This window comes from Aplysia californica, unplaced genomic scaffold (assembly GCF_000002075.1).
Source record: "Aplysia californica isolate F4 #8 unplaced genomic scaffold, AplCal3.0 scaffold00015, whole genome shotgun sequence".
NCBI classification, from domain to species: domain Eukaryota; kingdom Metazoa; phylum Mollusca; class Gastropoda; order Aplysiida; family Aplysiidae; genus Aplysia; species Aplysia californica.
The window spans coordinates 2,691,841-2,705,021 of NW_004797285.1; the positions used below are offsets into that span (position 1 = coordinate 2,691,841).

Here is a 13,181-nt window from a genome sequence, read left to right on the forward strand (position 1 = left end):
GAAGCACTAGTAGCCTAAACCATGTCACTACCTCCACCGCATAAGTTTTCTTTCCCCTTGTTGAATTGTTGTCCACTGACATCTCAAGGGGGCACAAAGGATATTTGTGATGCAGCGTGGTGGAATCAGGCTCTCGTCAATTTTTGGGCATGTAGAGTTATTGGTATCATCTTAAAGCTTGTTCAGTTGCCTTTATTTACATTTTTAAAAACATCCATTTATATTGAATATAAGTCGAGATATTTGTGAATGAAGGAGGTGGGGGTCACCTGTTTTTAGAGGTAAAATTTGTGAGAAAATGGCTGCAAAAGATTAGTTACTTCCTTAGTTTTAGAGTCCGTGGTAACTGAAAATTTACATTTTTTGTGCCTTTAATCAACGTATTTCAGAAAAATTAACACTGAAATGAGTTCTTTTATGGGCATGAAAGGTGTTGAGCCAAAAAACATAAATTTTATGAAAATTCACAAACCTGTGGAAAAATGTAAGTTTCTTCACTTTGATTATTTTGACGAGAGCCTGATTCCACCACGCTGCCTCACATTTAGTAGTAATGAATGAATATATACAAATAAATTCCACTTCACTGACCCCCTTGGGAAATTTAGTTTTACAATGCCATTCATGAATATATACAAAATACGTATAATTATATTATATAAATATACAGACTTCAACAAAAGTTAAGGACGACTTGCAAACACTCTGAGTGGTCTTCTTGGGTCGACCTGCATGTGGGCGCTCTTGGATGGATCCAGTGGCTTGATGGCGCTGCCTCAGCCGGACAATGACAGAGTGTGACACTGCAAGCCTTCTGGCAACTTCTCGGGCTCCAACTCCATCTTGCAGCCATGCCATAGCTCTGGCACCATTAAAGTCTCCCAGGTTTCGTCTTGGTGGCATGCTGATGCGATACCGGATTTTGAGCAAACGGCGGCTTATATTGCCACCAAAGTGAGCACAGTTCGAGACCGTATGTCCGTTTATGACGTGCACAAGAAATTTTAACTGAGGAATGTCCCTGGTGTCGCACACAAGTCGATAAAAAACAGCAAATGTGGCTAAAATTCCCCGAGGATTGGAGTGCAGCACGTGGTAGTTTTGCCCCTTTAGGAAGCTCTGCAGTACGAATTGGTAACCCATGAACACTTTCAGAGCAAAAAAAAATTGAAACATTCCTTGCCGTCTTTTTTTCGGATTTTTTAAAAATCAAGGCTGTCTGTAAAGGTGGTCCTTAGCTTTTGTTGAAGTCTGTATCAATAATAATAAATAATAATAAGTTGCATTTCTATAGCGCATAACCCCACTCTATAGCAAAACTATGAGCTTTACACTATATTATATCACACTATCTAAATAATACATAATATCACAAACACAGACAATCCGCACACCATTGCTAGTTGCCACTGTGCAGCGTTCTGTTTTTGAGGCAGTCAGCAGTGCATCGTTGTGATTGGCCAGTCCAGTGATGAGTGAGGTGGGGCAGGCAGCAGAGAGAGATGGTGCGGAGAGACGCGTTACGTAAGCAACTCCAAAAGTGATGTGCCGTAGCTTAGACGCTCAGTATGAGAGCGTATAGGCCATAGCCCTAGGCCTAGGCTAGGCCAAAAAGTAATACAAGAGGAGAGCGTGTAGTGTGTGATTCCTGATTCACTCAATTGCGATCGTTGATGCTCATAGGCATACTCACGCATCCACTTCACCAGCTCTACAGTAGGCCTACCAGTATGATAGACAGCATAAGCAACGAGACTGAGGAAAAGATGGCTTCCAACAAAGACAAAAGGAAATGCTTCTCACTCAAATTAAAGGCCGAGATAACCAATGACGTTGACAAGAAAAGGAAGACTAATCAAAAGCGCAAATTTCATTGATATTGAAGGGAGGTAATCATGTGGATTTAAAGAAATTTCTCGGTAATTTCCAATTTGCATTCCTATAGCGGGAACTTGCCCACAGTGGGATTTTTCTCTTGGAATCAATTGTCCCGCTATAGCCGTGTTCTACTGTATTGGTCAATATCACAAGATGAGTCCTCTCTCTGCTCTAACAGTGACATTCTTGAACAAGACTTACATTTATAGATTTCTGCACTAAGAAAAACATTCTTGTTAGCTTAAAAATGACTCTTATAGTCCTGACGAACAAAATTGCGTTTGGTCAAAGAGATGAACTGTCTTCTGAAATAACATTATCAAAATCAATAACTTACCGAACAATGTTGTTGATGAGAAAGACAAGAAGTATATTCCACAGGTCTTTTCCCTCAATGACGGGGACAACGTAATATACAACTGCCATTCCATACACAACAATCAGGTTACAACTGAAGTAAGAAGACACCACGTGAAGAGACCTGAAGGAAAACAGAAAAGAAAGACTGTGCAGACTTCCATACATTTTATTAAACGAATAATTGTACCTCAGATCAGTATCAGTTGTAATTTCAAATATAATTGGAAAAACACTACCTGCAAATCTATTTCTTCTCTTTAAAAAAACTTTATACTCCCATCAACATTATTTACATTATTTGGGAGGAAGGTTTCAAGCCTGTCCATCAGGGCCAGCCCAGTCTGCGAGGAATAGAACATCCCATCAGAAAAATCAAGATACTCAATAGAAATTTTCCCCAATGATACCAATTCAAATTATTCAAAATCCCTATCGATGAAACTATATCAATATACAAATGTGACAAATGCTAGAGGAGAAACATTTTAGAAAAACATTTAATTTCTTTCGTATTATCAAAACACACTTTGACTACAAAATTTAAAATTTGTCTGCAGTTTTAATGTCTTATCTACCAGTCAGAACAATAAAAATAATTACAAATAAAGAAAGATATGTTCTAGTTCTAGTATTCATTGTGATCTGTCATATAAACAAATTTAAACAATTATATCATGCAGCAGTAAAAGACTTGTATTTACAAGAAACAATCTAGGTTACTGACTCATTAAAAGTAATAATAAATAAACAGCTTCTCTGCTTCACAAACAAACAAATATCACAAACTGAACTCTTTTGTTCACCTCAGTAAGATTTTCTCAGTGTCCACTCCCATATTGGATCTGTTTCCACTCAAGGAAACTCCGAGAGTGACAACAGCAATAACACCTGACACCCTGAATTTAAGAGCTGCAGATTCAGAGAAAAACCAAATTTGTCACATCACAGGGTCAGGAGAAAAACCATTTCATTCTAAAAGATGGGCTCTGCTTTCAGTTATTCTATTAATAAGACATTAACACATTTAAAAGTAAAATGAATAAACTAAAACACTTTTACTGCTGGTGTCTGGATGGTTAACACTAAGAAGCGCATATCAAATGCGAGTAAGTTACAAAAAATAAGGTCAGGACGCAAAGTACTGACTGTGTCTCCAAAATAGAATTGTGGAAAGCACAAAGGAAAAAAAAAATACAGTATAATAAACTTATATCAATGTCTGATTTATCGACATTTGACATATTTTCCAATTACGAAATTTTTCCTTCAATATCTTCACAAAACAATTTCTCTTATATCAACTTTTTTCGGCCCACTCTGCTTTATCAACATGCTTCCTGGGTACCTGGCGGTGAACGCATTAGTTCTTCATTAAGTCTGCATACCCGCCAAGTAGCCTAATATCGACACATCAGGCTTTAGTAGGTCAAGGAGGGACTACACAGTGTAGTCTCTAACACAGTACAGAGCCTCTACTCACAGAGGTGAGCGTTTCGTGCGCTGGGAAACACCTCCCTACCCCCACTTCCTCTCGCTCACTCCCCTTCCCCATCCCTTTCTCAGTCTGTCGCTGGCAAGTACCACGGTCAGTAAGTCAATGCCTTGCCTTTCCATTTTCCCCAGCAAGCAGCCACAAACTCTGATAAATGGCCTTAAAAGAATGCTACAAGAAAGTTTGCGCTAGTGTGTAGAGTGCACCTCGCGCTGCACGGTCTTTGGTACCGTAACTCCAACCCCCTCCCCTCTGCCTCTTATTAGTTACAAGAATCAAGGGAAGCAGCCAGCTTAAAAAGTAGCGTTGTCTTTTACCGCTGACCTCCCATTGGTTTTTCCTCTTTGGCTTTACACTTTCATTTATCGACATTTTTATATATCGACATCAAATCGACTTCCCAAAGCATGTTGATATTAGGGGATTATACTGTATATTGCTTTCAAGTAAACCTTATAACATCTGAACACTCACCAAGCAGATAACAAGTGTAAACAGAGGCGATTGTGATGCATATTTCATTGACAGGGTCTTTCACAGTCTTAGACAACCAGAAGGACACGATCTTGGCCACCAACAACCCCCACAGTGGGGCTACACATACTTCTATCACCATTCCTGTTTTAATAATAAAAAAAAAGAAAACTTATCCAATTCAGGATGAGGTATAATCATATAAAAAGGTGCCTCACAAATCATATCAAATGGTAAGTTTAAGTATGAAAGAAGTTTGCGATGACTAATTTTGCTTGAAATTTTTAAAAAGACAGAAAAGGTAGAAAAAGTAGGTGATAAACAGTTTTAAAAAATAGGAAAAAGCTGTAAAGCACTGTTCGTCTTACAAATGAAACTAAAATTTTTCGGTTTGCTGCTATAACATATATTTTCTCTTCCAACAAAGAATTCAGGATGTCCCTCTACCTACCTCCTGAAGTACCAACTTCTATAAACTAATTAATAAGTCAGAATGTATTTTCAAGTGCAAGACAAAAGTCACTGCTCTCATATTCCAGGGAACTGAACCTAAAAACTGTCCTTTCAATAAATTTTGTTTGCATAATATATAGGCCTATGTGTGTGCTTAAAGAAAGGTACCAAAAGTCGGATTTTTGTACCTTATAGGAAATTCAATGCTGAACACAGTGGTTTTTTAATTTTATGAGATATCCCAAGTAGTTATTCAGATATTGCACATTCTGCGAGGTAGGGTATAAAGATCTAATATTGAAAAAATAGCTTTAAAGTTTAGAACACATACAAACTTGAAAAAAAAACCCCAATGATTCAGTTGTCTCTAGTGTATTTATTCATGGAAAATTAATTTCCAATCTGGTATTCAGTTGACATCAATATCATGATTAGAATTCAATGGTAAAACATAGCAGGGAAGAGAAAACATGCTTCAAGAATAGATTTTAACACCTTTTAAAAGCAGTTTTTATTATCTCTTTTTAAAATACAGCAGTCTAAAAATTATTCCCCAAAAAATATTTAAAAGTCAAAGCAATGAAAACCCTTTTAACACATTGTTAAAAAAAAGGTGGAACTATCATTTTTTAAATGGAAATACATTTTTGTCAAAAAACTGATTTTTGTCATTATCAGCCGGTAGCTCAAAATGGTCTGTGGCGACTTTTGGTACCTTTCTTTAGGCACGTACACATATGTTATGACTGAAATGTGCTTGCATGCATTCCGCAGTTCTTGATAACTGGCTTGTTCATATGACCATTTCTCACCAGTACACTGATTTTGTCTATTTGCTTTAGCGAATATACCAAAGTAACACCTGTTAAATTGTATCATAAAAAAAAAGTAATTTCAAAGACAGCATTTTAACTTACAAGATATCAGTAGATGGAAGAAGATAATGAGAAGGTAACACACCAGAGTAAACATCACTTCAGAACATATGTGTCATGACGTAGTGGTATCAGGCGCTCGTCAATTTTTGGACATATTATGGAGTTATTGGTATCATCTTAAAGACTGTTCATTTGCCTTCATTTTTAGTGAAAAAATATCCATCTAAATTGAATAGAAGTTGAAATATTTGCAGTTGAAGGACCCTTCAGGTCAGGGCACCTGGTTGCAGAGGTAAAATTAACAAGAAAATTGCCACAAAGGTTTGATAACTTTCATAGCCTGAGAGTTCCTTGGAAACAGGAAAATTTTTTTTGCCATTAATCAATTTTTTTCAGTAAAATCCACACAAAAAATGTTTTTTAAATGGTCATAAAATGTGTACAGCCAAAAAAAGAAACTTAAACAAATATTGCCAATCGACCCCAAAAATGCCAATATTAATTTCTTTGATTTCGTTATCTTGACGAGGGCCTGATTCCACCATGATGCCTCATATATAGCAGTAGAGTTCATGTGCTTGGATTTTCCATTGGAGGGGTTGTGACTCCTACTGGGAAGTAATGGGTAAATTTGTTAGTCTCCGGGAGGCAATTTAAAGAATTTCACAAAAGCTAAAAATATAGGGACAATGTAAGTCCATAAAAAATACATAACTCTGCATACTTAGCTTGAAAAAAAAATACCTGACACAAGAAATTTGTCAGTTTTCAGATACAGGATGACAAACTTGAACACAATGAAAGCCAGGCAATTTCCAGCTAACGCTTCCCCCTCCAAAAGGCTCCGAAGCTTTGATGATGCAGCTGTCAAGACAATGCAAAACAAATAATATACAGTTGTATTTCAAAATATATAATTACTTTCTTCTCAACAGATGCAGGTCTAAAAATTAACATCCAGTCTTTTAACAAACCATTAACTAGAAGATTAGTTCTTACACTTCCTCCCTACCATGGAACACCATTTCTCTTTTTTTCCCCCCTTTAATGAATGTCTGAAAAAGTCTCATTGTGTTTTTGGTTTTTAGACGAGGAACACAACAGACTTTTTAGTAGACATGTTAGTAGATTGGATGTTAATTTTTCAACCTCATTCAGCTTGTGACTCACTTTGAGCACTGGAATTAAGAAAAAAAAACAATTACTAATCTCAGAAAACAGATACTGACAAACAGTAACAGCCCCTCAGCATCACAACAAGCCAATGTGAGCTAGTAAGACAATACAACCACAGCTAGAAGAAAACAGAAATGTGGTTTCTTAGGGTAGGCCTACCATTGAAAATTTCATGGAAGGAAAAGAAATCAAATGAGATGGTGTGGCGACTAACCTTAAGACCAAATTGTTGAGGTGTGTTGTTGTTATGTGTAGTACGTCACACTTGAGTTCATGGGTAACACTTCAATGAAAGTGTCCAAGCTGTTCCGGTGGAATGTATGAAAGCTATGTCTCGTCCTGCTACAACTTACATGTGTGTATGTCTCTTCATGCTACAATGGAAGTGAAAGAAGCCTGCATGGGCCACTCATTAATTTAAAAAAATTAGAAAAAGACAAATGCAGTTTTTGGGACCCTTGAGTAGACACCAAGGCCTTGACCATATTGCTTTTACGGGGAAAACAAAAGGCAAACAAGGCTGAGGTAGACCAGAGAAGCTAAACTGGAAAATCGTAACAGACAATAAAAAATCATGTGACAGGGATAGGCCAGATAACGAAAGTTATTTTTTTAGAGCATATGAACAAAGAAATAAATGGCCAAACATAGTTGCCAATGTCGTTCAGACCTGGCACTTCATGATAAGAAAAGGATTAATTTAAAAAAACAAAAAAACAGCTTCAATAAAACCACATTGGAACAGGAAATTTAAAAAAATAAAAAACTTTAGCGAGCATCCCAAATAACAAGACCTTCAGTCAGTTCTCTTAATAATACCATACAAGTTTCTTACATTATACTCTTACCCATAATTGCTGGGTGATAACTAAACCAAAACTTACTTAAGCGTTTTAAAAAAGACCGAGTGAGAACAAGCCCAGGCACCACAATGATAGATCCCAGGATGACACCGTGAACCCAGGTCCAGCCATAGTCAAACAAAAGTGTAGCTGCTGCAGCAATAACCATCACTGAAAACCCTATTCAAAATAATTGAAAATAAAATCAACAAAATTTCAATGGATTGTCAGACTATTAAATGAAATACATGTTCACAACATCAAATCTTTCCTTGAAAGCGATAGTACGTAAATCGGAAAGTTTATAAAATGCTGAACACTATAAGATGGAGACTTTTTTCTTGGTTCACCCAAAATACTAAGCACTATAATATGAGAATGACAAGACATATAGGCACACAAAGTGCTTTGTAAGTGTATATTATATTGTACCTACATTTTGGTATTATTGTAGACTTGGTTTAAATGTGAATACCTTATATTTCCATGTTGTGTCTAGAGTGAGATGAAGGGAGAAATTTGTACATGCGTATGTGTGTGTGTGTGTGTGTGTGAGCGCGTATGTGTGAGAGTGTGTGTGTGTGTGTGTGTGTGTGAGAGTGTGCGTGTGTGTGTGTGAATGTGTGTGGGTGAAAGTGTGTGTGTGTGTGTGTGTGAGTGTGTGTGTGTGTGTGTGTGTGTGTGCGTTTGTGAGTGTATAATAAGTGAGTCGGAAGGTGTGACTGTGTATGTGAGGATGCACTTGTGTATAAAGAAGCTTCTAAATGCACTTCGGTGATATTATGTCGATATGAGGCTATGTATTTACGAAAGTTGAGTTAGAGATATTGGGAAAGCACAGAGTATAAATGCATACAACATCAAACCAAGTTTCTTACATGGTAACTTGGGATACTCTACACACAAAACACATTGAAAATTTTGGTACTCAAAAGGATAACAGCTAAACCAAAAATGTTAATACACTTACTTCAAAAGGATACATGAATGTAATAATAAGAAAAGACCATCGAAATGCTCACCAAAAGCAATGGGAAGAAACAGGGAAATCCATGCTCCTGTGATAACAAATGGCTCAAGAGATGTGAAGTATGTTGCTTCAAACATTATCACAGGAAATATGATGTCTATGAGGGTGACTGAAGACTTCAGAGCCACTCGCAGCAGAGACACATAATTGAGCTCAACAACATATCTATCCAAATACCCTGATAGAAAAAAAAAAGTATATTAGTAAAGAAAATACTAAAAGGACTGGGACTGTGTTATTTAATTTTCAAACATTAAAATCAATAATACAGACAGGGACAACATCGCGCTCAAAATAACCAGAGTATAAACTTGACAGCAAACGTATGACATAAAAGAAAAGGCAAATTTTGATTTAAGTCGGAACAGTGAAATAATTATAACAATGCTCATCGATAAAACCTATTCAGTGAAACAGAAAGATATGCCTCTCAATTGCAAAGCCTTTTTCTGAACACAAACCAGAGCTAATGCTGACTATCGGCATTTAATTAACTGCACACTTAACTGTTTCATGTGAATAGGCGACAGAGAAAAAAAAATGACTGACAGCTTCTTGTACTGGCAGGAAGCCAACAGTAGGATTATGTAAACCTAAAGTACCCATGTGAAAAATAGAGGAAACAAAGAAGAGGAATCTTGAAAAGACTACTATCTTTGAGCTAGAAAAATTTTAAAAAATTGAATTACGCATTATAATTTTAGCTGATCAATTGCATCTTTGCCAGCATCAGTTTTTTCCCCGTAAAAAAAATTAAACAGCATGCCAGACCTTGGTTTTATGTAGGTCCTACAATCCTGTAGCTTGCTAATCTGTAGAAGAAGCCATAATATATAAACATTAACTCCTCGTGACTTAGAAGTAGCAAGGGGAATGTAGCTTCCCAGAGCACCTTTTACCAGGCAGTATAGAGAACAGAACTTCTTTACAGGAAAAATGTTCAAGTGCCATCCCTTTCCCTACAGAAAAGCTCAAACTCACTCAAGTTATGTAAAATGAACATTAAAATACAACCAGAAATCTACAGTCACTTCACTCTGTCCTGTGTCTTGCTGACCATTGGGGCACCACTGTAGAATTTGCAACCAGCTCCATCCACTTGTCTTGTTTCTTTAGGAATGCAATCAATTTAATCATTAAAGAAGCCATAAATATAATATTATAAGAAAGAATCAAAGACATACCTCCAATGATCCCTATCAAAAGCATGATGAAATTATTCGGAACAGGTAGTGGTGACAGCAGAACTGCTACTCTCACTAAACCTGTGGAGTTTCAAATAAAACAGAATATTACAAGACCCAGAAACTGATAGCGTACGCTCAAGTGAAAATAAAGGCTGCAAATCAGAAGCAATAATTATAATTTAAATTATAAAGGCAGTCTCTGGTGTTGGCCCCAAGAGTACTGGAATATTGGTATTCCTTTAATTTTGGTATGATGTTTAACCTGAAAGAGAGCGAGAGAGACAAGTGCTTTTTGCTGTTTTTCCCAGCAGAGCAGACAATTCATATAATTTTGGGACCAAAAGGAAGAGGCATTGCACAATGTGGTCTCACTCTTGTTTGATCTGGCAACACAGAAAAGAAATGATAAAACACACATCCTAATAATGAGCTGTCTCATTCTGATTCTGACATCCTCTGGCCCATGACAACTGCTCTATTTCCCATCGGCATTGCGTTTCAACGGATTCTTAAATTCTTAAGCCTTAAGCTACTTTAAGAGTGTATATTTTTTAGACCAAAAGGTGTAAAAGAATCTCAATTCTAAGCAGTGAATTCCATTATAATAATTAAGTATATATATAGATTATAGATCTAACATAACTAGAAATCTAGATATCTACATCTAGACGCCATAACAACGGCACTTACAAAACAAAAATAAGTTGAGAAAGGAGAAAAAAATAACTCGTAAGTTGTCAGCGTCCTCCGACATTCTGGAGAAGGAAGAGCGTCACATTCAACTTCTTAAATCACTGACTTCTAATTAATAAAATATAGATCTAGATTAGATCTGCAGCTGATTGTAGATCTTGATCCTAGAGTCAGAATGAGCCTGAGAACGTCTACGTTCAGTCTTCTGATAAACAGGGGCAGGCACACACGCAAAATTCCTTAATTATCCAAAATGCGAATTGAAAAGCTTCTAGAATCTAGTCTAGATCTAGATCTAGATCTAATATCTAGATCAATACGGCTCAAGCAAGAGCAGGAAATGTTTTGGATGAAAAGCAGTCAATTAGCTTGGCTCGACTGTCCGTCCGGATACTGGATAGGCTACTGTACTGTACTACCACTGTCCGTCCAGTCCATTCTCCATTTTTAAAACCATAGCAGACTGCAGACCCCAAACGAAAGTATTTGCCAGGTTTTTCCAATTTTGACCTTATTCATGACAATAATAGATCTAGGCTAGAATCTACTGCCAGAACTGATCATCCACCTTGATGAAGCTGTGACTCTGCCCAATGAGCATTAAGATTTCAAAATTTTAGAAAGAAACGTACCGAGTTAGAATTGGGAGTATACGAAAACCAATAGCACAAGAAGAAGAAAGAAAAACATTACGATGGATAGTCCCATACCCTACAATATCTAAACTCCATATCACCATAAAGTGCCGGATCTGAAACCGACTTTGGCGATCTGGTTTAAATATTAACTCAAGTCTCTGCTCGAACTCCCCTAAAACAACAACTTACAATTTTTTCCCAGCCACATAATTCGTTCCAGTTCTCTGAATAAGTTGTTTTTGCTGTACGTCTGCCGATTTTTCCTTTTTCTTTTATTGTAGGGTCCTTGTTTTGCAACGTATTTTCTAACAATACTTTTATTTTTAAGAGAGCAAGATGTTCAAAGCCTCCTTTGTGTCTGTCCAAGTGTCCCAGACACTACGTAATAATATTATAGGGCTATGTCTCTTCTTAAGTGTTTTATTACTAAGCGGCCAAAGCTCGCTTTTTCCAGGACCAGAATTCTACCTCATCTTCCTTCCGTGAAATCTAGCATTAATGTAATAGACTAGGGCCTAGATCTAGATCTAGATTATAGATCTAGATTTGAAGGCCAATTTGACAAGATTGGTTGGTTTCTTGGAAGTAATGGAAGGCCTTTCAGTCAACTAAGAAATGTAACTCTCCATTTTTGTCCTCATCTATGATTCCCAAGAGTTGAATTCCTTGGTTAAACCAGTGGTTAAACCAGAGAGTATTTAATAATAATTTTTTAAAGCCTGTGGTTAAATTGAGTTGGTGCCATAGATTTAGACATAGATCTAGTGTAAATCTATAGTTGGCACTTGGCACCAAACACCTCGTCACATTTCACTTTAGGCCTAGGCCTGACATTGACAGAAATATTGGAGGATGAAAAAAGAGGAAATTGAGCACAATAAAACCTGAAGAAACTTTAATGGCATCAAATGATGGTCGAAAACACCAAGGAAAGAATGCAACTTAATGCCAACAACAACAACAACAACAACAACAACAACAACAACAACAACAACAACAACAACAACAACAACAAACAAACAAACAAACAAACAAACAAACAAACAAAAGGAAAAGTAAACAGGGCGATCAGAAAAATATTTTTTTAAACGGTCACAGCCAGCTTGAGTTTTGTCCTGCAGTACCGTCATTTTTTCTGTAATATAAACAAACAAAAAAGCTGAAAGTAATTTTGGCTACTCGCCACAACGCAGAGCAAGGCGTAAAATAGAGTAAGTTTACATTTCTAGACATCTATATCCTTCTTAAAATAAGAATTGAGCGGGGTGTCATTTGTGGTAGAAAAAAAGAAACAAAAGGAAAAAAAAAAACGAAGAAGAAAAAAATTAATGACCCTTTGAAATATTGTTAGATCTACGCCTTCATATTCATGTTTTTAAATGACGGCAAACAATGGTGGCATTTGTTTGATGGTTAGCTCGACCGGGAGAGACACTATATAGTAGTCGATTTACTCCACAAAAATTTCCCTCCGTTAGGGGAGAAATATAGTCAATCATTCACATCCGAACACAAACACATACACACACACACACACACACACACACATACACACACACACACACACACACACATATACACACACACGCACACACACACACACACACGCACACACACACACACACACACACACACACACAGGGCCTGCTCGGACGGTTGGTCGAAGTTGCTCAAAAGTGTGTGCAGGTGCGATATAACAATCATAAAATGTGAGGCAGCGTAGTGGAATCAGGCTCTCGTCAATTTTTGGGCATATTTAGTTATTGGTACCATCTTAAAGCTTGTTCATTTGTCTTGCTTTCAATGAAAAAATTACCCATCCATCTTTCAACAGAAGTGGGGATAATTATTTTGGATTGAAGGAGGTGGGGGTCACCTGGTTTAAGAAGTAAAATTAGCGAGAAACTGGTCGCCAAGGCTTGGTAAATTCCAAAGCTAGAGAGTCTATGGAAACTGTAAATTTATATTATTGAGCCTTTAATCGATATTTTTCGGTGAAATCCTCAAAGGAATGTGTTTGTAAATGGACATAAAAGGTGTTGAGCCCAAAAAAAAAAATTGATAAAAACTGCTAAGCAGG

The 13,181-nt window shown here is 36.9% G+C and overlaps 1 protein-coding gene across 2 annotated transcripts in view; it reads right to left on the reverse strand.

Moving 5' to 3' along the window:
* Positions 1–11,050, reverse strand: part of LOC101848861 (sodium/hydrogen exchanger 10) — a 33,607-nt gene extending 22,557 nt beyond the window's left edge. The window contains exons 1-8 of one of the 2 annotated variants that reach the window (XM_005090324.3): positions 10,461–11,050; positions 9,768–9,848; positions 8,576–8,761; positions 7,596–7,733; positions 6,280–6,399; positions 4,205–4,348; positions 3,042–3,147; positions 2,216–2,359 (exon numbers count right to left, since the gene is read on the reverse strand). In XM_005090324.3, coding sequence (XP_005090381.1) covers positions 2,216–2,359; positions 3,042–3,147; positions 4,205–4,348; positions 6,280–6,399; positions 7,596–7,733; positions 8,576–8,761; positions 9,768–9,848; positions 10,461–10,524 — 983 coding nt within the window. In that variant the 5' untranslated portion in view covers positions 10,525–11,050. The remainder of the gene's footprint in view (positions 1–2,215; positions 2,360–3,041; positions 3,148–4,204; positions 4,349–6,279; positions 6,400–7,595; positions 7,734–8,575; positions 8,762–9,767; positions 9,849–10,460) is intronic. The other variant, XM_005090325.3, reaches the window with a different exon arrangement.
* Positions 11,051–13,181: the final 2,131 nt, after the last annotated feature.